The sequence below is a fragment of the Oncorhynchus mykiss genome, chromosome 8, assembly GCF_013265735.2.
Source record: "Oncorhynchus mykiss isolate Arlee chromosome 8, USDA_OmykA_1.1, whole genome shotgun sequence".
Lineage (NCBI taxonomy): Eukaryota > Metazoa > Chordata > Actinopteri > Salmoniformes > Salmonidae > Oncorhynchus > Oncorhynchus mykiss.
Window position 1 is genome coordinate 20,936,530 of NC_048572.1, and position 25,338 is coordinate 20,961,867.

At 43.9% G+C, this 25,338-nt stretch overlaps 1 protein-coding gene across 1 annotated transcript in view; it reads left to right on the forward strand.

Annotated features, from left to right (window-relative positions):
* Nucleotides 1-25,338, forward strand: part of LOC110529582 (mannosyl-oligosaccharide 1,2-alpha-mannosidase IA) — a 166,845-nt gene that overhangs the window by 111,016 nt on the left and 30,491 nt on the right. Inside the window, exon 5 of the mRNA XM_021611921.2 lies at nt 9,016-9,110. Coding sequence (XP_021467596.1) covers nt 9,016-9,110 — 95 coding nt within the window. The remainder of the gene's footprint in view (nt 1-9,015; nt 9,111-25,338) is intronic.

Sequence of the window (25,338 nt, forward strand, 5' to 3'; positions counted from 1 at the left end):
ACTTTCCCTCCCACAAAATACCCTTCTCTCACTAACCCACTCTCCCTCTTTCCCTCAGCCTCTCTCTCTGCTGTGAATTCTTAGTTGTAATGAGTAGCTAGGGGGGAAGTAGAGGGGCCTTACAGCCCCTCATATAGCAGGCACACAGTGCTGACTTAAGATAAATCCCTACAAATGAGTGTGGTAATTGCCTTGAAGTGTCCTTTCAAAATGTCTCCCCCTGCACCCGGGACGTGATCTGCTGTGGTTAGCCTCATTACTGGTGGCATAACAGAGAGGCACAAACTACAAATGGCACCTAGTAATCTTAAAGCATAGGAACGCCATTCCTCAAATAAATACTTATTGGGGTGAAATAGCGAATCTATCTAGCTGCTTAATCGTTCACTAAGGAGAGGAGAAAGGACTGAGTCGTCATTTAAAATGTGAGGTAAGTGATGCCCAGCGGGCAGTTTGAAGCCCCTCCCGAGAGGCCAGAGGAGCCCCTCAAGTCACACCTCAGGCTCTTTGCTGAATTAAAAAGCTGCACCTCAGCAGTACAGTAAAGCAAGGATGCCCAACCCCTGATCTTAAAGACTTCAGTCTTGTTACTTTTCAATCAGGTGGATCATTCATGTCAGGGGACACCAGGTGAGTTCTTTCACTGACACTGCCCAATCGATGGCTTAATCAATCTTTTCAGTGCTTAGGCACAGCAAAAAGTGCCAGAGGACTCCTTTTTGACTTTCTGAATTTTGCCATTTCTGAAAGCCCCAGTTCTGTCCAGAGGCCTGTTTTGAATGTTGTTCCCCTCAGTCCTTAGGGAGGACAGCACTGCTATGAGTCACTCCGTCAGGGGGAAGTTAACTGGCAGTGCACTCTGGTTAACAGCCTGCTGGGTTTCATTTCGTAATGCAATTTGACCTCCTCTTTCCTGTGTGTGCAGCTTACCACAATTAGATCGGACAAAGCTGCTCTTTCCCAGCAATTAGTTTTTCAGGCCCTGTTTGAGGCTTTAGCCTGCTGAGCACAAGATGGCATCTTAAGACGGACAGACCACTCTGTCTGATAAAAGATCCAGTCTGGAAACATTGCTATTGTCTAGGCATCGTCATCCTTAGCTCTGATATCATGGGCAGAAAACTCATTCCTCTCCGTCGTTCATTGAAATTGATGGCTCATTTATTACAAAACCTTTCGATATTGGCAATCATTTCAATATTTCACAAGTAAAGTGGAAAAACTCAAGTGAAATGACAGCATTGAACCATCATATTTTTATATAAAATATCTAATAGTTAAAGAGAAGTATTATTGTTTTGAATTTGGTCAAATTATTGTGGAAGAGGTGGGGAAAACTCGAGTGTCTGGTCTGGTCTCCCTGTCCTGTTGATGTTGAGGGAGCGTGTGTGCCTGAGCATGTGTCTGTTTCCCCTGTCCTGATAGTGTTGAGGGAGGGTGTGTGCCTGAGCATGTGTCTGTTTTCCCTGTCCTGATAATGTTGAGGGAGGGTGTGTGCCTGAGCATGTGTCTGTTTCCCCTGTCCTGATAGTGTTGAGGGAGGGTGTGTGCCTGAGCATGTGTCTGTTTCCCCTGTCCTGATAATGTTGAGGGAGGGTGTGTGCCTGAGCATGTGTCTGTTTCCCCTGTCCTGATAATGTTGAGGGAGGGTGTGTGTCTGAGCATGTGTCTGTTTCCCCTGTCCTGATAATGTTGAGGGAGGGTGTGTGCCTGAGCATGTGTCTGTTTCCCCTGTCCTGAAACTCTATGTTTCCATAGTTGGATTTTTCCTATTAAGTATGTTTTCAAAATGCATTCTATGTCCAGCTCACATTGTTATGTGGTGGGTGACACACTGATAGCCTGTTGCCTGCACTTGGATGGTGAATGGGAGGCGCGCTTTCAATTACCAGTTGAGAAATAAAAATATGATCTCGTTTTAATTGTGCACCAAAACTGTTTTACACACACGACTGCATTTAGAATTGTTGCACAATGAATGGGATAATAGAGGCACATGTTTTATTCCAGCAGCAACCAGCTGAGGAGCTGCAGGAGAAGTTCTCAAAATAGGCTCTGTATGCTGGGTGTGTGATAGTTGTGTTGGATAAATATGACACATGACTAGCAACACACAAAAGGCCAATTTAATTTCACTAAATCATGCAAATTAACCTATAGACAAATAAGCATGCCGGTCAAAAGTATTTACGTCGACTGACATTTCCATAAATTAATGAAAACCATTATTTTTGCAATGGGATTTTTTTTTCACCCGGTCATTTTGTCAGCAACAATTTTATTTATCTGCTTTTTTTTTAATGATTTTGTGGCCAAAAGCCAGCAGTTACCGGCTAATGGAAACCTTGAGCCGGATGATTCCACACTCTACTTGTCAGAACCCAAAGCCAGTGAGCTTCCAGTCAGTATCAGAATGAGTGCTTAATAATATACTGGTCTTAAATACATCTAAAACTGAAACATTGTGTTTGGTTCAAAACATTCTCTAAGACCTAAACCTTGACTTGAGTTGTACATAAAGGGTGTAAGCAAGTTGAGGAAGCTAAACTCTTAGGTATAACATTGGATGATCAATTATCATGGTCAAGTCATATTGTAAAAGTTATGAAGATGGGGAGGGGTATGTCTATTATAAAAAAATATATATATATTTTTGACACATCAACTTTACAATTTTTTCAGGTTGTGGTCTTGTCCCATCTTGATTACTGTCCAGTAATATAGTCAAGTGCAGCAAAAAAAAGACAACTGCTGGCTCTAAACAGAGCAGCACATCTTGCCCTTAACTGCACATACAGAACTAACATCAACAACATGCATGCCAGTCTTTCCTGGTTGTGGGTTGACGAGAGATTAACTGCTTCTCTTCTAGTTTTTATGAGAAGTATTGCTGTGGAAATTCCAGATTGTCTGTATAATCAAATACCATTCAGCTCAGACACCCATACATACCCCACAAGACATGCCAACAGCGGTCTCTTCAGTCCCTCAGTCCAAAACGAATTCACAGCAACGCAGAATTTTATAGCGCGCCATGAACGCATGGAACTCCCTTCCATACAAAAGCATTTTTAAGGTGGTGATAAGTTTTTGAAAAAAAAATCAACGTTTCAAAATTTGACCCTTGGGTCTTGACTTGATGTGCATTTGCAATATGAAAATTTACCGTGGAGCGCGCTCGCCATATACAGTGCCTTGCGAAAGTATTCGGCCCCCTTGAACTTTGCGACCTTTTGCCACAATTCAGGCTTCAAACATAAAGATATAAAACTGTATTTTTTTGTGAAGAATCAACAACAAGTGGGACACAATCATGAAGTGGAACAACATTTATTGGACATTTCAAACTTTTTTAACAAATCAAAAACTGAAAAATTGGGCGTGCAAAATTATTCAGCCCCTTTACTTTCAGTGCAGCAAACTCTCTCCAGAAGTTCAGTGAGGATCTCTGAATGATCCAATGTTGACCTAAATGACTAATGATGATAAATACAATCCACCTGTGTGTAATCAAGTCTCCGTATAAATGCACCTGCACTGTGATAGTCTCAGAGGTCCGTTAAAAGCGCAGAGAGCATCATGAAGAGCAAGGAACACACCAGGCAGGTCCGAGATACTGTTGTGAAGAAGTTTAAAGCCAGATTTGGATACAAAAATATTTCCCAAGCTTTAAACATCCCAAGGAGCACTGTGCAAGCGATAATATTGAAATGGAAGGAGTATCAGACCACTGCAAATCTACCAAGACCTGGCCGTCCCTCTAAACTTTCAGCTCATACAAGGAGAAGACTGATCAGAGATGCAGCCAAGAGGCCCATGATCACTCTGGATGAACTGCAGAGATCTACAGCTGAGGTGGGAGACTCTGTCCATAGGACAACAATCAGTCGTATATTGCACAAATCTGGCCTTTATGGAAGAGTGGCAAGAAGAAAGCCATTTCTTAAAGATATCCATAAAAAGTGTTGTTTTAAAGTTTGCCACAAGCCACCTGGGAGACACACCAAACATGTGGAAGAAGGTGCTCTGGTCAGATGAAACCAAAATTGAACTTTTTGACAACAATGCAAAACGTTATGTTTGGCGTAAAAGCAACACAGCTGAACACACCATCCCCACTGTCAAACATGGTGGTGGCAGCGTCATGGTTTGGGCCTGCTTTTCTTCAGCAGGGACAGGGAAGATGGTTAAAATTGATGAGAAGATGGATGGAGCCAAATATAGGACCATTCTGGAAGAAAACCTGATGGAGTCTGCAAAAGACCTGAGACTGGGACAGAGATTTGTCTTCCAACAAGACAATGATCCAAAACATAAAGCAAAATCTACAATGGAATGGTTCAAAAATAAACATATCCAGGTGTTAGAATGGCCAAGTCAAAGTCCAGACCTGAATCCAATCGAGAATTTGTGGAAAGAACTGAAAACTGCTGTTCACAAGAGCCAGAAATCTTGCTTGTTTGTAGGTGACCAAATACTTATTGTCCACCATAATTTGCAAATAAATTAATTAAAAATCCTACAATGTGATTTTCTGGATTTTTTTTCTGATTTTGTCTGTCGTAGTTGAAGTGTACCTATGATGAAAATGACAGGCCTCTCTCATCTTTTTAAGTGGGAGAACTTGCACAATTGGTGGCTGACTAAATACTTTTTTGCCTCACTGTATTTTATCAATCTACACACAATACCCCATAATGACAAAAGCGTAAACAGATTTTTTTGTATTTAGACCCTTTCCTATGAAACTCGAAATTGTGCTCCGGTGCATCCTGTTTCCATTGATCATCCTTGATGTTTCTACAACTTGAACGGAGTCCACCTGTGGTAAATTCAATTGATTGGACATGATTTGGAAAGGCACCGCACCGGTCTATATAAGGTGCCACGGTTGACAATGCATATCAGAGCAAAAACCAAGCCATGAGGTCAAAGGAATTGTCCATAGAGCTCTGAGACAGGATTGTGTTGAGGCACAGATCTGAGGAAGAGTACCAAAAAATGTGTGCAGCACTGAAGGTCCCCAAGTACACAGTGGCCTCCATCATTCTTAAATGGAAGAAGTTTGGAACCACCAAGACTCTTCCTAGAGCTGGCCGCCCGACCAAACTCAGCATTCGGGTGAGAAAGGCTTTGGTCAGGGAGGTGACCAAGAACCCAATGGTCACTCTGACAGAGCTCCAGAATTCCTCTGTGGGGATGGAATAACCTTCCAGAAGGACAGCCATCTCTGCAGCACTCCACCAATCAGGCCTTTCTGGTAGAGTGGCCAGACAGAAGGTTAAAGGCACATGACAGCCTGCTTGGAGTTGGCCAAAAGGCACCTAAAGGACTCTCAGACCATGAGAAACAAGATTCTCTGGTCTGATGAAAACAATATTGAACTCTTTGGCCTGAATGCCAAGCATCACGTCTGGAGGGCACCTGGCCAATACCATCCCTACGGTGAAGCATGGTGGTGGCAGCATCATGCTGTGGGGATGTTTTTCAGCGGCAGGGGCTGAGAGACTAGTCAGGATCGACGGAAAGATTAAAGGAGATCTCGGGACCTCAGACTGGGGCAAAGGTTCACCTTCCAACAGGACAACGACCCTAAGCACACATCCAAGACAATGACATTGGCTTCTGGACAAGTCTCTGAATGTCCTTGACTGGCCCAGCCAGAGTCCGGACTTCTACCCAATTTTGAAAATCTCTGGATAGACCTGAAAATAGCTGTGCAGCGACACTCCCCATCCAACCTGACAGAACTTGAAAGGATTTTCAGAGAAGAATGGGATAAACTCCCCAAGTACAGCTGTGCTTAGCTTGTAGCGTCATACCCAAGAAGACTCGAGACTATAATCGCTGCCAAAGGTGCTTCAACAAAGTACTGAGGAAATGGTCTGAAAACTTATGTGATATTTGTTTTTTTATATACATTTGGGGAAACAATCTAAAAAACAGTTTTTGTCAGTCATTTTGTGTGTATTGTGTGTATATTGATGGGGGGGACAATTGAATCAATTTTAGAATAAGGCTGAAACGTGGAAAAAAGTGAAGGGGTCTGAATACTTTTCAAAGACAATGAATATGAATCCACAATGGCTACAGTAGAAAGCACGTACAGTAAGTTCTCAGATTTAACCTAAATATTATGGTATGGTAGCCATGGTGAAGTGAATTTTCATAGTGCCATTTTCAGTCCTGTTGGTGACCTGTGATGTGTGTTCCCTGGAGCTTCATGTCAAGGGATTGGAGTTCCAACTACTGGGCCTATATCCCCCAGTCCCTCCCTGCCAGGCTTCATCCAGGGACAGCTAGGCCATGGGGGAACGCTGGGTGTGGGTTGATCTATTGGAGGAGCCAGAGCCCTGTCTGGTTCTTCCCCACAGACGCATGGAGTAATTTGGGCTGTGTCCCGCAAGGCGGCCCAGTCACCCCCGGCCCAGCAAGGTAATTCATCTTATTTAGTGGCATGTCCAGCCCTCTTCCCCACAGCCACAAAGCACAGGAGCCGTTAGCCTGGCTCCCAGTGACGGGCACATAGTCCTGTTGTACAAACTACACCCTCTCTGTCTCTGTGTCACTGTCTCTGTCTTGCTTTGTCCTTATTGCCTAAATGACTTTGTAGAGGACAAATATGGCCCCTATTGCACTAATATGGTGTGTGCAAGTTGTATTTTTACTACTTTCATCTCCCCATCTTCAGAACTGCTTCCTTCTTTGTTTCCTTTGACCTGAATCGTCCAAATGAGTGTTTACCTTATTCCTACTCAGTGTCAGGAAACCTGTACAAAGAACTGTTGCTGTATTTGTCTTCTGTATAACATCTGTTCTACTTCAAAGCTGATTTTCTCATATCAGTGATAAGTCATTCTTCAAACTCACTGGAGTGAGGAATATGATTATCATGATCAATATTTACTAATATTATCTGCCACCCAGCCTGGCCCGGTTGTTTGGGGTTGCAGATCATTTGATTGCTTATTAAACCTTGTTGACAGTTTGCTTGATGACTCTAGTTGGGGCTCTGGTTTATTTATTCTCCAGCGTCCTGGCGTCATTAAAAGCATTAATCACACAAATTGGATGAGATGTAGGTACACAGGATATCTCCAGTCTCGGCCTTTCTGTATGTGCTAACCCTGGTGGGATGGGATGATTTGTGGATGTCCTCTACTTACGGCACGGGAGCTCCAGATTACTTTCATAACCTCCTCAGAATTGAGCCATAAAAGTCCAATGTAATAAATGACAGAGTGGCGAGAGAGAGGTAGACAGACAACCAACACCTCATCACAGAGCAGAGGGAGGAGGGGCGGGCAGAAGGAACAGCGCTGTGGATTTAGTAGAACAGGTTAACAGGTGACCTTGTCCAGAGGCTTCAAGGACACAGCGGGAGACATTGTGATTATTAGTAGAACAGGTTAACAGGTGACCTTGTCCAGAGGCTTCAAGGACACAGCGGGAGACATTGTGATTATTAGTAGAGCAGGTTAACAGGTGACCTTGTCCAGAGACTGCAAGGGCACAGCAGGAGATTATTTGGTGGCTGACGCACACTGCCCTAGCCGTTTTTTTTTGAGTAGGTCACTAGTCTCAGCGGGTGTCCAGTGAATGAAACGATGGGGGAAAGCACCGCCCTGTACCTACGCAGCTCCTGAATGATTCTTTTGAAAGGCCACCAGCTCCTGCCTTTGAGATTGTACTCTTTATACATCATCTACATCTGCTTTTTGAAAAGACCCCATTAAATTACTTTCATCAGACCGACTCTGTTGCTGTTTTACCTTATTAGTTCTTGCCCTCTCATCTTTGTGCAGGCGTTTGGTACTAGTGAGACATTCCCCACTATTGAGAGGCTGGACATGCCATTTTAATACTTCATAGAGGAGAGAATATCTTTTCACAACAATTGGATTAGCATGAAGCCATGTGGCACAGGTCCCTCGGAAGGCAATGACACACACCGGATTGTTGCTGCTTGGAGACGTCTCCGCGCATATCCAAGACCAACACTCCCTGTTCTTCACAGCGTCTTACGACCTCCTCTGACTGCTCCATGTCACTTCAGAACTAGTACAGGAACATGTGATGATGGAACACACAGATACGATCATGTGTACAGCTTTGTTATCTCGGTTAGTTACAGTATATCCCAATAATCAGAATTTCATTCAGAAACTCATACGCTGCATTTAGCTGCACACAGAGCACTTTTCCTGAGAGCCAAAATGTCTGAATGAAATACAGATTATTGACTGGGGCATCTCCCCGAGAGTGAGTGCATTCACAGAAACTTCTGGATACTTCATAGGGAATGTATTTATTCTACATGAGTATTCGTATTTCCTACAGTACAGAATCCTCTCAGGACTCAACATAGACGGGAAGATGCACATGTGCCTTGTATATTGGTGTCATTGTATTTGATTCAATGTAAAGCTCTCGTGACATGGTGACATTTTCCTGTCCCTGATCTGAAGGGGTTGATAGATGTATATCCAGGGCTGTGACGGTGGGAAGAAAGGAGGCATAGAGAGGGAGGTGGTGTGAGGCAGCTCAGCGTTGAAGAGCAGAGCAGAGTGCAGTGCAGGATGGGAAGGAAGGCCTCAGAGCCTCCACGCTCTGCTCTGCTCTTATCTGATTAGTTCTTATCAGCCTGGTGCAGGAAGCGGGCCTAAACACTCTCTCTCTGTTTCACTCTTCCGGTCTCTGTCTCTTTCCCTGTCTTTCTTTTCCTCTCACTCTCTCTGTTCCTCTCTGCCTTTCGCTCTCACTCTCTCCGTCTCTCTCTCACCCTCTCTCTCTCACACACACACACACACACACACACACACCAGGAAACAGCCTCTTCTTTCCCTACTCTCTAACAGGAAGCAGGGCCATGCTGCATGTGAGAATAAAGGCCCATGTGACAGGAAGAGCTTTATGGCCATTGTCCAAGGATCCCTGTCACCACCTCTTAGACATTGACGGAATGACATGAAGAGATTGTTTTTGCTGATGAGTCTCTCTCTGTGTTTTTGGCAGGTGTTCAGGAGGAAGGCCATAGAACTGGGAGAGAAGCTGTTGCCTGCATTCAAAACCCCCACAGGCATCCCCTGGGCCCTCCTAAACCTGAAGAGGTGAGTCCTGCACTCATACAGCACATGTCTGTCTGTTTATATACACACTGTACAGTCTGCCCACTCTACTACAAGTAAATCACTATTCCTAATAGTAGAACATCACTCATTATACATTTAGAAGAGGACAATACCTAGACCCTGCACCTCTACAGACATGACACACACCCACTGAGCAGCTTGAAACAGCTCACTCTTCCCTTGCATCACTCGTCCTTGTACTCCATTCACAGGAGTAAAGAGCAAAAGCCTTCAATTAGGGCTGGGCGATCATATCTGGTTCATTTTTTTTCCTAAATGATGGCCGCTTCACGACATCTCTAAATTTGCTTTGTTGCACAATTAAAGGTCAACACACGGCATTTCAAACAGTCAGGAATAATCTACTGAATTCAGGAACTTGTGAAGTTATACCTAGGCTAAATATAAGCCTTCCACAACCATAAGACGCACTATTAATTTAAATATTTGATCATAGTTTAACCTGCTTTTTTTGTTGTTGCAATAATCACTGATCTAGCTTAGTCTGTCTATGAAAATGCCCTTTTTTGTTACAAATTTAACTAGAACCATGCAAATCCACTAATAATGAACAACTTCTTCTTGTAGCAGGCATTATATATAATGAACAACTTCTTCTTGTAGCAGGCATTATATATAATGAACACGGGTCTCATAAACAATCTCTCAAGCACAAACGCACGTGCTAGTAAGTAGCAAGCTAAAGTCTAGTCAACTTGGATCTATTTGCTTGCTAACCAGGTGGAACAGTTGAACTGTTATGCATACACCATCCTGTCTGTCTCTAATTGTTTGAACAACACCGCCTGTTCACTTTGTTTAGATAATAAAATCTACTGGCCTATCTGGATAAGAACCAGTTGTTTAGATAATAAAATCTACTGGCCTATCTGGATAAGAACCAGTTGTTTAGATAATAAAATCTACTGGCCTATCTGGATAAGAACCAGTTGTTTAGATAATAAAATCTACTGGCCTATCTGGATAAGAACCAGTTGTTTAGATAATAAAATCTACTGGCCTATCTGGATAAGAGCCAGTTGTTTAGATAATAAAATCTACTGGCCTATCTGGATAAGAAGATGCTCATTTCTCAGAATGAGAACCAGTTGCCAGTTCTTTATTTAAATGCGTCTTTTAATGCTCATTGCACATTTATAAAACTCAGACTAGACAGCTAGTACAAAACAGTCTGTGGCTAAAATGCTTTTCTAGCCGTGTGTGGTACTGCAATGCCGCGCATAACAGTAACTGAGCATGAATTTTCCACAATCATTAATACTCTTGTTTTAGTAGGGTCTGCCCTGTTTATATTTTGGTAGTTGAGACATAAAGGGTATGGTTGGAAAGGTTAAGTTGTCTATTACAGTAAAATAATGTCTCTAAGCGTTTTGGTGTCCATATGACCCATTCTGTAGCGTGTTTAAACTGCTTGTTGTCAGAGAAGAAGAAGTTATCTTTCTCTTTCTGTTGTTGTGAGTGGCAGGGGGAGGGGCTTGGTGTCTGTGTGCAGGTGGGAAGGTGCACACTCTACACAGCACAGAAGCAGCAAAGAAGACTAGACCAAAAAGACAGAACGTTAATGCATTTTTATTTTTTTCATGATTCTAGCGATACAGGCATGTGGAACATTAATTTGATATATCACCCTACCTTCAATAGTTTCACTCTCCCTCCCTCTGTTTCCCTCGGTTACATTAACTGCGCAGACTATTGCAAATACTTGTCTTTCTCCCCGGCTTTAAAGTGTTCTCCGCTCTGGTTTGTTTTGCTGCTTCCTTTATTCCATCCCCCAAACCACAGAAGTGAGGAATGTTGTCTGTGTATCGATGTTCTGGGCTCTGCCATTGATAAGTCAGTGTTTTGACTACACCTTGTCTGGACCAAGTTTTTAGTTATGATGCTCTCTCGCAAATGGAGCCTGCCTCTAGATTATTATCCTGCCTGCACCTTACTCTGAATGGCCCCTGCTCAGCGTCTCGACTACAGTGTCCATAGCTGCCATGGCTCCCTCTCTCCTGCTCTACACAGAAACTGCTTCAAAACAATGCAGCGCTGTCAAGGTCATGTGTTGTCCCGGCTAACAAATCCATAGACTGCCCTCCCTGGACCTCCTTGTTCCCCTCCCTCCATCACTAACCTTGCTCTTACCGTATCCCCCCTGAAGGGACAAACCTATCCGCCCACCTCCCTCAGAAAAGAGAGAGGGAGACGGGATGGAGTCTGGAGGATAGAGGGTCAGCTGCTACTCTCTAGGGGCAAACCTGTTGGAGGATTTTTATTGGGTTGGGAAATTGTTTTTCCAGAGACGCTAAACAAGTTGCTGCCTGGTGGGTAAAAGGGGGATGAAGCAGGGAGGGAGAGGAAGAACAGGGGGGCGTGTGACGCCAGCGGTTAGTCTCAGCTATGAGAATAAACACCCTCTCTGTTATGTCCCATCTGTCCTGTCTGCTCCAGTCCTGCAGCTAGTGTAGCGTGCTCAACCCCGGCAGTCCAATGGCTGAGAGAGGCCTTATTTGCATACCATACTCACTCTTAACAATTCCTGCTCACTACACAACCCTCAGCACAGCAAAGAACAGGGAGAGGGATTTTATCAATATCACAGAAACTGAACATGTGTGTGGCTTGTCACTGCTACTGCACTGAATTAAATAAATGTCTTTAGCTTAATATGTTGTATGTTATATTTTCTCAGATACCTACACACTGTCTGATGGCTGTTTTTATTAGCCAGGAGGGAGAAGAAAACCTCAAAGCTCTCCCCCTGTAATCGCAGGATTCATCTGAATGCATTCTTTTCGTTTTTCTCGCCAGTGAGTGCTCGGCCCAGTTCGTCAGATATGAATTAAAACCCAGGTTGTCTTGGAGATGGCCATGCGGGTCGGTGTATCAAATTCATTTCCCCCGCTTATGGCGAATGAAGGGCTTTCTTCACGTATCATCACATGGTGGTTGAAGCTACTAGTCTCCTGGAGTTAGATCTGAGGCCCCAGAGGACTGCCGCCCGCCCAGGCATGGTCCTCACCCCACCACAGGCCCCCAGGAGCCCCAACAGATAGGTGGTAATGATGCATTTACCCACGTCACTGAACCATAACTGGGTTAGCTTATATAGAGCCCACCAGACCTCAACCACAGATGTAATTTCTGATATGGAGATGCTAAGGCATATGAGCGAATAAACTGGATATGGGAAAGGGGAATAGGTTTCACAAAGTATACACACGTTAATGCAGAGCTGGCATATGTCTACTTGCTGTCTAGAAACAGATGTGTATCAGTAGGCAGAACCTCCATTCACTTACAGTGAGCTGTGTTATGTTTGTTAGGAAACACAGCAGCTCTCATACTCATTCTCTCTCGTTAACGTGATGACTAACGAGGCAAACTCTGTGGCTGTCAAAAGCCTATTTGTATGCAACTAATTTTCTTGTTGTAGGTTATGCCTGGCCAGCCCTCTTCCCTGTGTTTTTCATTTTGTGGATGCTTGTTGCTAAAAAAATCTCAAAGTGGTCCCTTTGGGGAATTCTGAATCTAAACTCACTGTTGTATCGCTGCAGATAGAAAGAGAGGATTGAAATGTATCAACAACTTGTATTTTTTGTTGCATCTTTGTGTGTGTGTGGATGGTTCTGTATATTAGGGGTTGTGTTTTTACAGATGATGGTTCTTCACCTTTTAAAGTACAAAGGCTCCTAACCTGGCTACTGCTGTAACCTGGTAAATCATGTATTTGACCCGCTAAATGTTGACAGCAACACCGTAACCCAATTTAAAAGATGACACTTACCCTGTAATAGAAGGAGGAACGTTTGGGCTATTTTGGCGTTTGTACTTTGTCCCACTTTAAATGGAGGGACATGTTCTCAGATGTGTTAGAACCAGTAACCCAATTGCAGACAGCCACGGGCAGTTTTCCCTCTCCTTTTCCACACTCCTCAGAAAACAGTTAAGTGAAGCCAAGTGATTTTTAATGTTGTAGAAGACCATTCCCAACATTTTCAACACTGAAATTACAGTTATAGTAGATAATATGTATTCAACATGTAGACAGTTTTGTAGAGTATCTGCAGAGGGATATTCCTACACCCACAGTATAAACCTGTCCAGCCCTCCAGCCCTTTCTAACGAGGATGACAGCTACAGTACCTTCGGAAAGTATTCTTACCTCTTGACTTATTCCGCATTTTGTTGTGTTAAGCCTGAATTCAACATTTATTCAATGTTTTTTTCTCACCCATCTACCCACAATGCCCCATAATTAGATATTTTTTCAAATGTGTTGAAAATTAATTATCTAATTTACACATGTATTCACACCCTTAAGTCAAACCTTTCTAGAAGCACCTTTGGCGCCGATTACAGTTGTGAGTCTTTTGGGTAAGCTTTGCACACCTGGATTGTACAATATTTGCCCATTATTCTTTAAAGAATTATTCAACCATCAGTTTTCTCATATCAAAACCATGAAACTCTAACTGTTTTAAAATCACCATTGGCCTCATGGTGAAATCCCTTAGCAATTTTCTTCCTCACCGGCAACTGAGTTAGGAAGGACACCTGTATCTTTGTAGTGACTGGATGTATTGATACACCACCCAAAGCCTAATTAACAACTTCACCAAAGGGATAATTGCTTTTGTTTACACATCTACGAATCGGTGACCTTCTTTGCGAGTCATTGAAAAACCTCCCAGGTCTTTGTTCTTAAATCTGTGCTTGAAATTCACTGCTCAACTGAGGGACCTTACAGATAATTGTATGTGTGGGGTACAGAGATGAGGTAGTCATTCAAAATCACGTTAACCACTATTATTGAACAAGGAATGAGCACATGCAAGAATGGGAGAAACTCCCCAAATACAAGTGTGCCAAGCTTGTAGCGTCATACCCAAGAAGACTCAAGGCTGTAATCGCTGCAAAAGGTGCTTTAAATCAAATGAAATCAAATGTATTTGTCACATACACATGGTTAGCAGATGTTAATGCGAGTGTAGCTAAATGCTTGTGCTTCTAGTTCCGACAATGCAGTAATAACCAACGAGTAATCTAACCTAACAATTACAAAACGACTACCTTATACACACAAGTGTAAAGGGATAAAGAATATGTACATAAAGATATATGAATGAGTGATGGTACAGAACGGCATAGGCAAGATGCAGTAGATGGTATTGAGTACAGTATATACATATGAGATGAGTAATGTAGGGTATGTAAAAAAAGTGCCATAGTTTAAAGTGGCTAATGATACATGTAATACATAAAGATGCAGTAGATGATATAGAGTACAGTATATACATATACATATGAGATGGATAATGTAGGGTATGTAAACAGTATATTAAGTAGCATTGTTTAAAGTGGCTAGTGATATATTTTACATACATTTCCATCAATTCCCATTATTAAAGTGGCTGGAGTTGAGTCAGTGTGTTGGCAGCAGCCACTCAATGTTAGTGGTGGCTGTTTAACAGTCTGATGGCCTTGAGAAAGAAGCTGTTTTTCAGTCTCTCGGTCCCCGCTTTGATGCACCTGTACTGACCTCGCCTTCTGGATGATAGCGGGGTGAACAGGCAGTGGCTCGGCTCGGGTGGTTGTTGTCCTTGATGATCTTTATGGCCTTCCTGTGACATCGGGTGGTGTAGGTGTCCTGGAGGGCAGGTAGTTTGCCCCCGGTGATGCGTTGTGCAGACCTCACTACCCTCTGGAGAGCCTTACGGTTGTGGGTGGAGCAGTTGCCGTACCAAGCGGTGATACAAGCCCGACAGGATTCTCTCGATTGTGCATCTGTAGAAGTTTGTGAGTGCTTTTGGTGACGAGCCAAATTTCTTCAGCCTCCTGAGGTTGAAGAGGCGCTGCTGTGCCTTCTTCACGATGCTGTCTGTGTGGGTGGACCAATTCAGTTTGTCCGTGATGTGTACGCCGAGGAACTTAACTTACTACCCTCTCCACTACTGTCCCATCGATGTGGATCGGGGGGTGCTCCCTCTGCTGTTTCCTGAAGTCCACAATCATCTCCTTAGTTTTGTTGACGTTGAGTGTGAGGTTATTTTCCTGACACCACACTCCGAGGGTCCTCACCTCCTCCCTGTAGGCCGTCTCGTCGTTGTTGGTGATCAATCCTACCACTGTAGTGTCGTCCGCAAACTTGATGATTGAGTTGGAGGCGTGCATGGCCACGCAGTCGTGGGTGAACAGGGAGTACAGGAGAGGGCTCAGAACGCACCCTTGTGAGGCCCCAGTGTTGAGGATCAGCGGGGTGGAGATGTTGTTACCTACCCTCACCACCTGGGGGCGGCCCGTCAGGAAGTCCAGTACCCAGTTGCACAGGACGAGGTCGAGACCCAGGGTCTCAAGCTTGATGACGAGTTTGGAGGGTACTATGGTGTTAAATGCTGAGCCTTAGTCGATGAACAGCATTCTCACATAGGTATTCCTCTTGTTCAGATGGGTTAGGGCAGTGTGCAGTGTGGTTGAGATTGCATCGTCTGTGGAACTATTTGGGCGGTAAGCAAATTGGAGTGGGTCTAGGGTGTCAGGTAGGGTGGAGGTGATATGGTCCTTGACTAGTCTCTCAAAGCACTTCATGATGACGGAAGTGAGTGCTACGGGGCGGTAGTCGTTTAGCTCAGTTACCTTAGCTTTCTTGGGAACAGGGACAATGGTGGCCCTCTTGAAGCATGTGGGAACAGCAGACTGGGATAAGGATTGATTGAATATGTCCGTAAACACACCAGCCAGCTGGTCTGCACATGCTCTAAGGGCGCGGCTGGGGATGCCGTCTGGGCCTGCAGCCTTGCGAGGGTTAACACGCTTAAATGTTTTACTCATGTCGGCGGAAGTGAAGGCGAGTCCGCATGTTTTGGTTGCGGGCCGTGTCAGTGGCACTGTATTGTCCTCAAAGCGGGCAAAAAAGTTATTTAGTCTGCCTGGGAGCAAGACATCCTGGTCCGTGACGGGGCTGGTTTTCTTTTTGTAATCCGTGATTGACTGTAGACCCTGCCACATACCTCTTGTGTCTGAGCCGTTGAATTACGACTCTACTTTGTCTCTATACTGATGCTTAGCTTGTTTGATTGCCTTGTGGAGGGAATAGCTATACTGTTTGTATTCGGTCCTGTTTCCCGTCACCTTGCCCTGGTTAAAAGCAGTGGTTCGCGCTTTCAGTTTCACGCGAATGCTGCCATCAATCCACGATTTCTGGTTTGGGAATGTTTTAATCGTTGCTATGGGAACGACATCTTCAATGCACTTTCTAATGAACTCGCTCACCGAATCAGCGTATTCGTCAACGTTGTTGTTGGACGCAGTGCGGAACATATCCCAGTCCACGTGATGGAAGCAGTCTTGGAGCGTGGAATCAGATTGGTCGGACCAGCGTTGAACAGACCTGAGCGCGTGAGCTTCTTATTTTAGCTTCTGTCTGTAGGCAGGGAGCAACAAAATGGAGTCGTAGTCAGCTTTTCCGAAAGGAGGGTGGGGGAAGATAGAATAGCAATGATCCAAGGTTTTACCAGCCCTGGTTGCGCAATCGATATGCTGATACAATTTAAGGAGTCTTGTTTTCAGATTAGCCTTGTTAAAATCCCCAGCTACAATGAATGCAGCCTCAGGATATGTGGTTTCCAGTTTACATAGAGTCAAATAAAGTTCGTTCAGAGCCATCGATGTGTCTGCTTGTGGGGGAATATATACGGCTGTGATTATAATCGAAGAGAATTCCCTTGGTAGATAATGCGGTCGACATTTGATTGTGAGGAATTCTAAATCAGGTGAACAGAAGGACTTGAGTTCCTGCATGTTGTTGTGACCACACCACGTCTCGTTAACCATAAGGCATACGCCCCCGCCCCTCTTCTTACCAGAAAGATGTTTGTTTCTGTCGGCGCAATGCGTGAAGAAACCAGCTGGCTGCACCGATTCCGTTAGCGTCTCTCGAGTGAGCCATGTTTCCGTGAAGCAAAGAACGTTAGCGTCTCTGATGTCCATCTGGAATGCTACCCTTGCTCGGATTTCATCAACCTTGTTGTCAAGAGACTGGACATTGGCGAGAAGTATGCTAGGGAGTGGTGCGCGATGTGCCCGTCTCCGGAGCCTGACCAGAAGACCACCTCGTTTCCCTCTTTTACGACGTCTTTGTTTTAGGTCGCAGGCTGGGATCCATTCCGTTGTCCTGGGTGAAAGGCTGAACACAGGATCCGCTTCAGGAAAGTCATATTCCTGGTCGTACTGATGGTGAGTTGATGTTGCTCTTATATTTAGTAGTTCTTCCCGACTGTATGTAATGAAACCTAAGATGACCTGGGGTACCAATGTAAGACATAACACGTAAAAAAACAAAAAACTGCATAGTTTCCTAGGAACGCGAAGCGATGCGGCCATCTCTGTCGGCGCCGGAAGTAAAGTACTGAAAGTACTTCCAACAAAGTACTTCAACAAAGTAATGAGTAAAGGGTCTGAATAATTATGTAAATGTCATATTTCCATTTTGTTTTTAATACATTTGAAAAGATGACAACCTGTTTTTGCTTTGTCATTAAAAAAAACTATTTAATCAATTTTAGAATAAGGCTGTTAAGTACCAAAATGTTGAAAAAGTCGAGGGATCTGAATATTTTCCGAATGCACTGTATATAGTGTAATTGTTGTTTATTGATGTGTTCATGCAGGGCTCATCTGGGAAATAGACCTGGGTCTCAGCATGACTCCCTGCTTAAATAAAGGTGAAATAAATCAAAAATAAACATAAGAGAGAGAACTCCACCTCCACTAAGAGTCATTAACTGCTGGAAGCTGCTAGCAGAGTGACACATGAGGTGGGTTGCATACAGAGGCTTTTAAAGGCTACTTCTTCCAATCCATGCACATCCAGCATATGAAGGAAGGATGGAAAGAACCAGGGCTGGGTGAACAAAAAAACTATTGATTTTACTCTTAGCGCCGTGCCACAACCTTGACCCAGATTGAGCTAGAACGGGCCTGTGGCATTGGGTGTACCCGAAGGGAGCGTGGTCAAATCACGCCCCCTCTTTCACTCTCACTCTCTCTCTGGGTCCATAGTCCCTTACCTCTATCCTTTCCTCCTCACCCTCCCTTCTATGGACTTCCAGATGATCCTAGCTTTGCAAATCACTGCGAGCATGGACTGGGCCAGAGTGCATTCATTGAGGCCATTGATGGTTGGTAATTGAGCAGAAAAGGCAATGGGATTCTGCTTCATCCTAGTGTGTCTTCATCGCTATCCAGGTGAGAATGTCCTCTCAGGTCACAGATGGATGGTTCTCCTATGAACACCGAGGTAGAGAGTTCCTGGCATACAGGCTTGCTACCGCTGGGCTTGCTACCGCTAGGCTTGCTACCACTAATTGTTGTTCCTGGGTCACGTAATCAATCTGACTGGCTTCATCTCTTCTGTTCTCTGCTTGTTTGTTTGTCTTCCTTTTCATCCTCCCATGGAGTGGAGGTGATGTCTTTGTTCATTAAACGACAAGAATCATACCGCTAGAATAATCAAGCAAATCTACACCAGAGGGATTGGATTATTTAATTAGCTGATTGTGTTTTTATGTAAATATTAATTCAACCTTTCATCAAAGAGGCAATGGTAAAATATTTGTGCTAGCTACATGACTAGATTCCTTTATGTGAAATCAAACACTATCACAATTCTTCCCTTAACTTTTGCGTTTGCTATTTTCTCCTTTCTGAAAGTCAAATGGAACAGACATTACTTTCATGATACATGATAGTTTCAAAACCAGTGAAGCAGTTTGTTTGAAACGCGGGAGCAATTACAAATGTACTCAAGCCGCGGTAATAATTGCCTATATTTAGGTGGGTGGGTTTGTTCTAGGGAAAAAAATACTGTACTCTGTGACAGCCAGCTAATGTTTAGGGAGATGAGGATGAGTAATGGAGCGAAAGGACATTTCCAGTCCTATTGAGGAGTTGACAGTTATGTGAGTGTCTGCTGCAGGTGTACCAGACAGACAGACACCCTCTCAGCTTGTCTGAAGATGTTAGTTAGTTAGTTAGAAATTGTGGTAATGGTAGTTGGAAACTTCCCCCTGGACTGTCAAAGTGTGCTGGCCAATGAACCCTCCCCCTCTGTTCAACACACACAAATATTTTCTTTGACCCCATTTCCTTGGGCTTATCTATGTTCCACACCTTCTCCCATTTACTTTTATTAGGACCATAAGCAAGATAAAGGATTCTCAAATCAAATTTCCCTGCCGCCAAAGCCTGACATCAGTTTAACTTGACCTAACCTGCCTAAATTCCATTAAATGGGAAATTGTTAGAGGGTGCTTGGTCAGGGGCACACGGCGATGCGTGTGTGTGAGTGTATGCGAGTGCGTGCGTGGGTCCGCATTCTCACACATGGCACGGTGTCAACTAAATGATTTTCTTGTTTTTTTCATCTTTAATAATAATAATATATGTAATTTAAACACCCCCAAAAAACAAGGACACTGTACAGCAAAGAATATTTTTAAAATAACGCAGACGCTCGCCAGACGCTCGCGAGCAGTGTGGTCAGCATGTAAGAGCTAAGCTGAGAGGAATGCCAGACTGAATAGGTGTTTTTAATTGTATTGTTTTTGAAGGTGGTGAGTCAGAGTTGCGGGTGGCTGGGGCGAGAGTGTTCCAGAGTTTTAGGGGCAGCTGTGCTGATCTTTCCTTTGGCCAGAGGCAAACCAGGCCTACATTTTATTCTAGATAAGCCATTGCAAGATCACATGTGTATATATAACATGTATAAGAAGCTAGTGGAACAATGCCAAGAAAACCATAGCAATGTCACACAAAAATGTAGTAATTATTTATTTGATTGACAAATTATAGTATGGTGACATAACGACAAGTACTAAGACTCCAGTGACAAATGTCCACGTTGTGTCGTGAGAAACTAGCATTCTTGCTGCTATTATTGCTTTCCCCAGTTAGGAATATAGTCCAAAGTAATGAAAGGCCACTGCTGTGAGTAATCCTTTTATCCATTCAAGCCAGTGGGGGTGGTGAAAACCAGCACAGCAAGGGTAATAGCCTACCACCTCCTTACCCCACTGCTTATGAAGCTAATTGCTGCAATGTTCTTTTTGTATATTGACTGTACCTTGCTGTGCAGTGTGGAATTTAAGCATACACTAGCATTCAGAACAGGTTGCTTTTGTTTTACTAAAAGGCTAATCATGATTGAATATCTGGCTTTAAATTGCAGTCATTATTTAATGTGGTCAAATAACCTCATGGGTAATATTTCTGTCTTTGGCAGTGGTGTAAAATACTTAAGTAAAAAATATATTAAAGTAGGGGCCTCCCGGGTGGCGCAGTGGTTAAGGACGCTGTACTGCAGCGCCAGCTGTGCCATCAGAGTCCCTGGGTTCGCGCCCAGGCTCTGTCGTGACCGGGAGGTCCGTGGGGCGACGCACAATTGGCGTCGTCCGGGTTAGGGAGGGATTGGTCGGTAGGGATCTCCTTGTCTCATCGCGCACCAGCGACTCCTGTGGCGGGCCGGGCGCAGTGCGCGCTAGCCAAGGTTGCTAGGTTCGTCTCTCCCGAGCCCGTACGGGGGTTGTAGCAATGAGACAAGATAGTAGCTACTACAACAATTGGATACCACGAAATTGGGGAGAAAAAGGGGTAAAATTCAATAAATAAATAAATAAATAAAATACATTAAAATATTACTTAAATCGTTTTTTGGGTTATCTTTACTTTACTATTCATGTTTTGGACTACTTTGACTTTTACGCCACTACATTCCTAAAGAAATTATGTACTTTTTACTCCCATACACGTTCCCTGACACCCAAAAGTACTGGTTACATTTTGAATGCTGAACAGGACAGGAAAATAGTTGAGTTCACACACTTACCAAGAGAACATCCCTGGTCATCCCTACTGCCTCTGATCTGGTGGTCTCACTAAACAGAGAACATCCCTGGTCATCCCTACTGCCTCTGATCTAAACGGACTCACTAAACACATGCTTCATCTATCTCCAGTGTTGGAGTGTGCCCCTGCCTATCCGTAAATTAAAATATGACAATCATGCCGTCTGGTTTGCATAATATAAGGAATTTGAGATTATTTAAACTATTACTTTTGATACTTAAGTATATTTTTGCAATTACATTTACTTTTGATACTTAAGTATATTTATACTTCTACTTACCTTATCACCCAGTGAAATACTAGTTATCTTTACGTTTACTCAAGTATGACAATTGGGTACTTTTTCCACCACTGGGTCATGCCTAAGAACAGCCCCTAGCCGTTGTATATTGGCCAAATACCACACGTCCGCATGCCTTATTGGTTAAATACGCTCCAGGAGCATAGCGATCTGATTTTTTTATTTTATTTTTTTATTTCACCTTTATTTAACCAGGTAGGCTAGTTGAGAACAAGTTCTCATTTGCAACTGCGACCTGGCCAAGATAAAGCATAGCAGTGTGAGCAGACAACACAGAGTTACACATGGAGTAAACAATTAACAAGTCAATAACACAGTAGAAAACAAAGGGGGAGTCTATATACAATGTGTGCAAAAGGCATGAGGAGGTAGGCGAATAATTACAATTTTGCAGATTAACACTGGAGTGGTAAATGATCAGATGGTCATGTACAGGTAGAGATATTGGTGTGCAAAAGAGCAGAAAAGTAAATAAATAAAAACAGTATGGGGATGAGGTAGGTGAAAATGGGTGGGCTATTTACCAATAGACTATGTACAGCTGCAGCATTCAGTTAGCTGCTCAGATAGCAGATGTTTGAAGTTGGTGAGGGAGATAAAAGTCTCCAACTTCAGCGATTTTTGCAATTCGTTCCAGTCACAGGCAGCAGAGTACTGGAACGAAAGGCGGCCAAATGAGGTGTTGGCTTTAGGGATGATCAGTGAGATACACCTGCTGGAGCGCGTGCTACGGGTGGGTGTTGCCATCGTGACCAGTGAGCTGAGATAAGGCGGAGCTTTACCTAGCATGGACTTGTAGATGACCTGGAGCCAGTGGGTCTGGCGACGAATATGTAGCGAGGGCCAGCCGACTAGAGCATACAAGTCGCAGTGGTGGGTGGTATAAGGTGCTTTAGTGACAAAACGGATGGCACTGTGATAGACTGCATCCAGTTTGCTGAGTAGAGTGTTGGAAGCCATTTTGTAGATGACATTGCCGAAGTCGAGGATCGGTAGGATAGTCAGTTTTACTAGGGTAAGCTTGGCGGCGTGAGTGAAGGAGGCTTTGTTGCGGAATAGAAAGCCGACTCTTGATTTGATTTTCGATTGGAGATGTTTGATATGAGTCTGGAAGGAGAGTTTGCAGTCTAGCCAGACACCTAGGTACTTATAGATGTCCACATATTCTAGGTCGGAACCATCCAGGGTGGTGATGCTAGGCGGGCATGCGGGTGCAGGCAGCGATCGGTTGAAAAGCATGCATTTGGTTTTACTAGCGTTTAAGAGCAGTCGGAGGCCACGGAAGGAGTGTTGTATGGCATTGAAGCTTGTTTGGAGGTTAGATAGCACAGTGTCCAATGACGGGCCGAAAGTATATAGAATGGTGTCGTCTGCGTAGAGGTGGATCAGGGAATCGCCCGCAGCAAGAGCAACATCATTGATGTATACAGAGAAAAGAGTCGGCCCGAGAATTGAACCCTGTGGCACCCCCATAGAGACTGCCAGAGGACCGGACAGCATGCCCTCCGATTTGACACACTGAACTCTGTCTGCAAAGTAATTGGTGAACCAGGCAAGGCAGTCATCCGAAAAACCGAGGCTACTGAGTCTGCCGATAAGAATATGGTGATTGACAGAGTCGAAAGCCTTGGCAAGGTCGATGAAGACGGCTGCACAGTACTGTCTTTTATCGATGGCGGTTATGATATCGTTTAGTACCTTGAGCGTGGCTGAGGTGCACCCGTGACCGGCTCGGAAACCAGATTGCACAGCGGAGAAGGTACGGTGGGATTCGAGATGGTCAGTGACCTGTTTGTTGACTTGGCTTTCGAAGACCTTAGATAGGCAGGGCAGGATGGATATAGGTCTGTAACAGTTTGGGTCCAGGGTGTCTCCCCCTTTGAAGAGGGGGATGACTGCGGCAGCTTTCCAATCCTTGGGGATCTCAGACGATATGAAAGAGAGGTTGAACAGGCTGGTAATAGGGGTTGCGACAATGGTGGCGGATAGTTTCAGAAATAGAGGGTCCAGATTGTCAAGCCCAGCTGATTTGTACGGGTCCAGGTTTTGCAGCTCTTTCAGAACATCTGCTATCTGGATTTGGGTAAAGGAGAACCTGGAGAGGCTTGGGCGAGGAGCAGCGGGGGGGGGGGGTGGGGCTGTTGGCCGAGGTTGAAGTAGCCAGGCGGAAGGCATGGCCAGCCGTTGAGAAATGCTTATTGAAGTTTTCGATAATCATGATTGATCTGGTGGTTTTCACATTTGAAATGAATATAAGCTGATTTTACATGTCCAAGAAAATTGTTGTTGTTTTAAACAGAAGTACTCTTTGTACCATATCCTATTTCAGAAGAAAACTGTCTCATCACTAGTCCCATTTACCCATCAAGCCCTTCCATTCTCCAGGTCCTGAGCAGAGAGCAGTGGACGGCGTGGCAATATCACCCAGCAATGAAGGGCTTTACCCCTGGTACTTACTGATGCTAGCAACAACCCGAAAAATGACACTCTTAGAAAGAGGACAAAATAATAATAAAGAGCAACATTCACCGACGCCATAACAACAGTGCTGTCAGCAGCATCCATGCTTATGCTTGGCAAATTGTATATTTATTTCACCAAACAACGTGTTGGACAGGTGAAGATAAGTTATCATGCACAGTATGAAATCAAGTATCAGTAATTGCAAGTGGAGAAAATAAAAGCCATGAGTAGGTTTAACGTATTGAAGGCTTCTTGATTTCTAACAAATGCGAGGAGACGTTGATTTCTGTTGAACCGGTTAAACTGAAGTGTCTGCCTCCCGTAAATGTAATTTACTGTCAACAGTTCACAATGCCTTGGTGTAGATTTGCTCTCCTCAGTAGGTGGTGATTCAATAAAACAGGTTCTATATTGGTACCTCGGTGTAGACGCAATGTCGTTAGCCACACTGCACCGTTTTTTAATGGAGCGTTTGTTCTGGGGACAGAGAGAAGGGCCAGGAAGGCCAGACTCCAGGCCTGATGTATTAGCGCTCATAATTAAACATTAGTCTCCCTCCTCAGGGAACAATGGCTCCATTTTGATGTATGTCTTTTTGAATTCCCCTTTTTCCCCCCTGATAAAATGTCAAGCAGGAAATTACTCTCCAATCTAATTGACTTTAAGGTGGATGTCATCACACACAAAGTTAAAGCTAACTCTCTTTTTTTATCCTCCGTATTGGCATGAAATACGCCAGCATCACACAAAGTTAACGCTAACTCTCTTTTTTCCCCTCCGTATTGGCATGAAATACGCCAGCTTTAGCAGATTTCCTCTTTGCGGTTCACTCTCAGGCTGTGCAATCAATCCCGGGAATCTGGGGAAAGTGGTTTGATTAATAAGCCTGGATTCCGAGTGGCTCAATTAGAAAAGCCCTTGAGATTTTCCACACTGTGACACAGGGGCACCGCTTCATCTGCTGTAATTCAAATATGAATTACATCAGCCGTTTTTAGCTCTGGCCTGGTGAAACCAGGTTAGCCTGAAGTTGATAGTTGATGATGAGAGGATTGGTGCCACTGGGCCAAAGGGAAGGGTTGAGAATTACCGGAATCTTCTGTAATTTTAGTAATTAAGAGGTTATTTTCAATTAACTCTGCAACTCTTCCAACTATGAACTTTTCACAACTGATACCAGTTTGGCGACTAAACATTTACAACAAAGACATATTAACATAGTAAAATAAATGAAAGTGTGTAAAAAAATATTGTACAGCAATGTATCATATTCTATTTATATTTTTAAATATTATTTGATATTTTACATGAGATAAGGCAACACAGAGGGCCAGAGATGATTACAGACACCTGTGATTTTCTGAAGTATACAAAAAGGCCAATATTATTACAGCTGCTGGAGGTAGTCTCCCACTAGGATCCCCAAATACCCCACCCCATCCTTAGCACCCTCTGACAAATAAGTCTGGCGTGATTTAAAGAATGAAGCCCTTAATTAAGCCCTTAACTCTGGATCTATAGCTCCCCTTTCGCCCG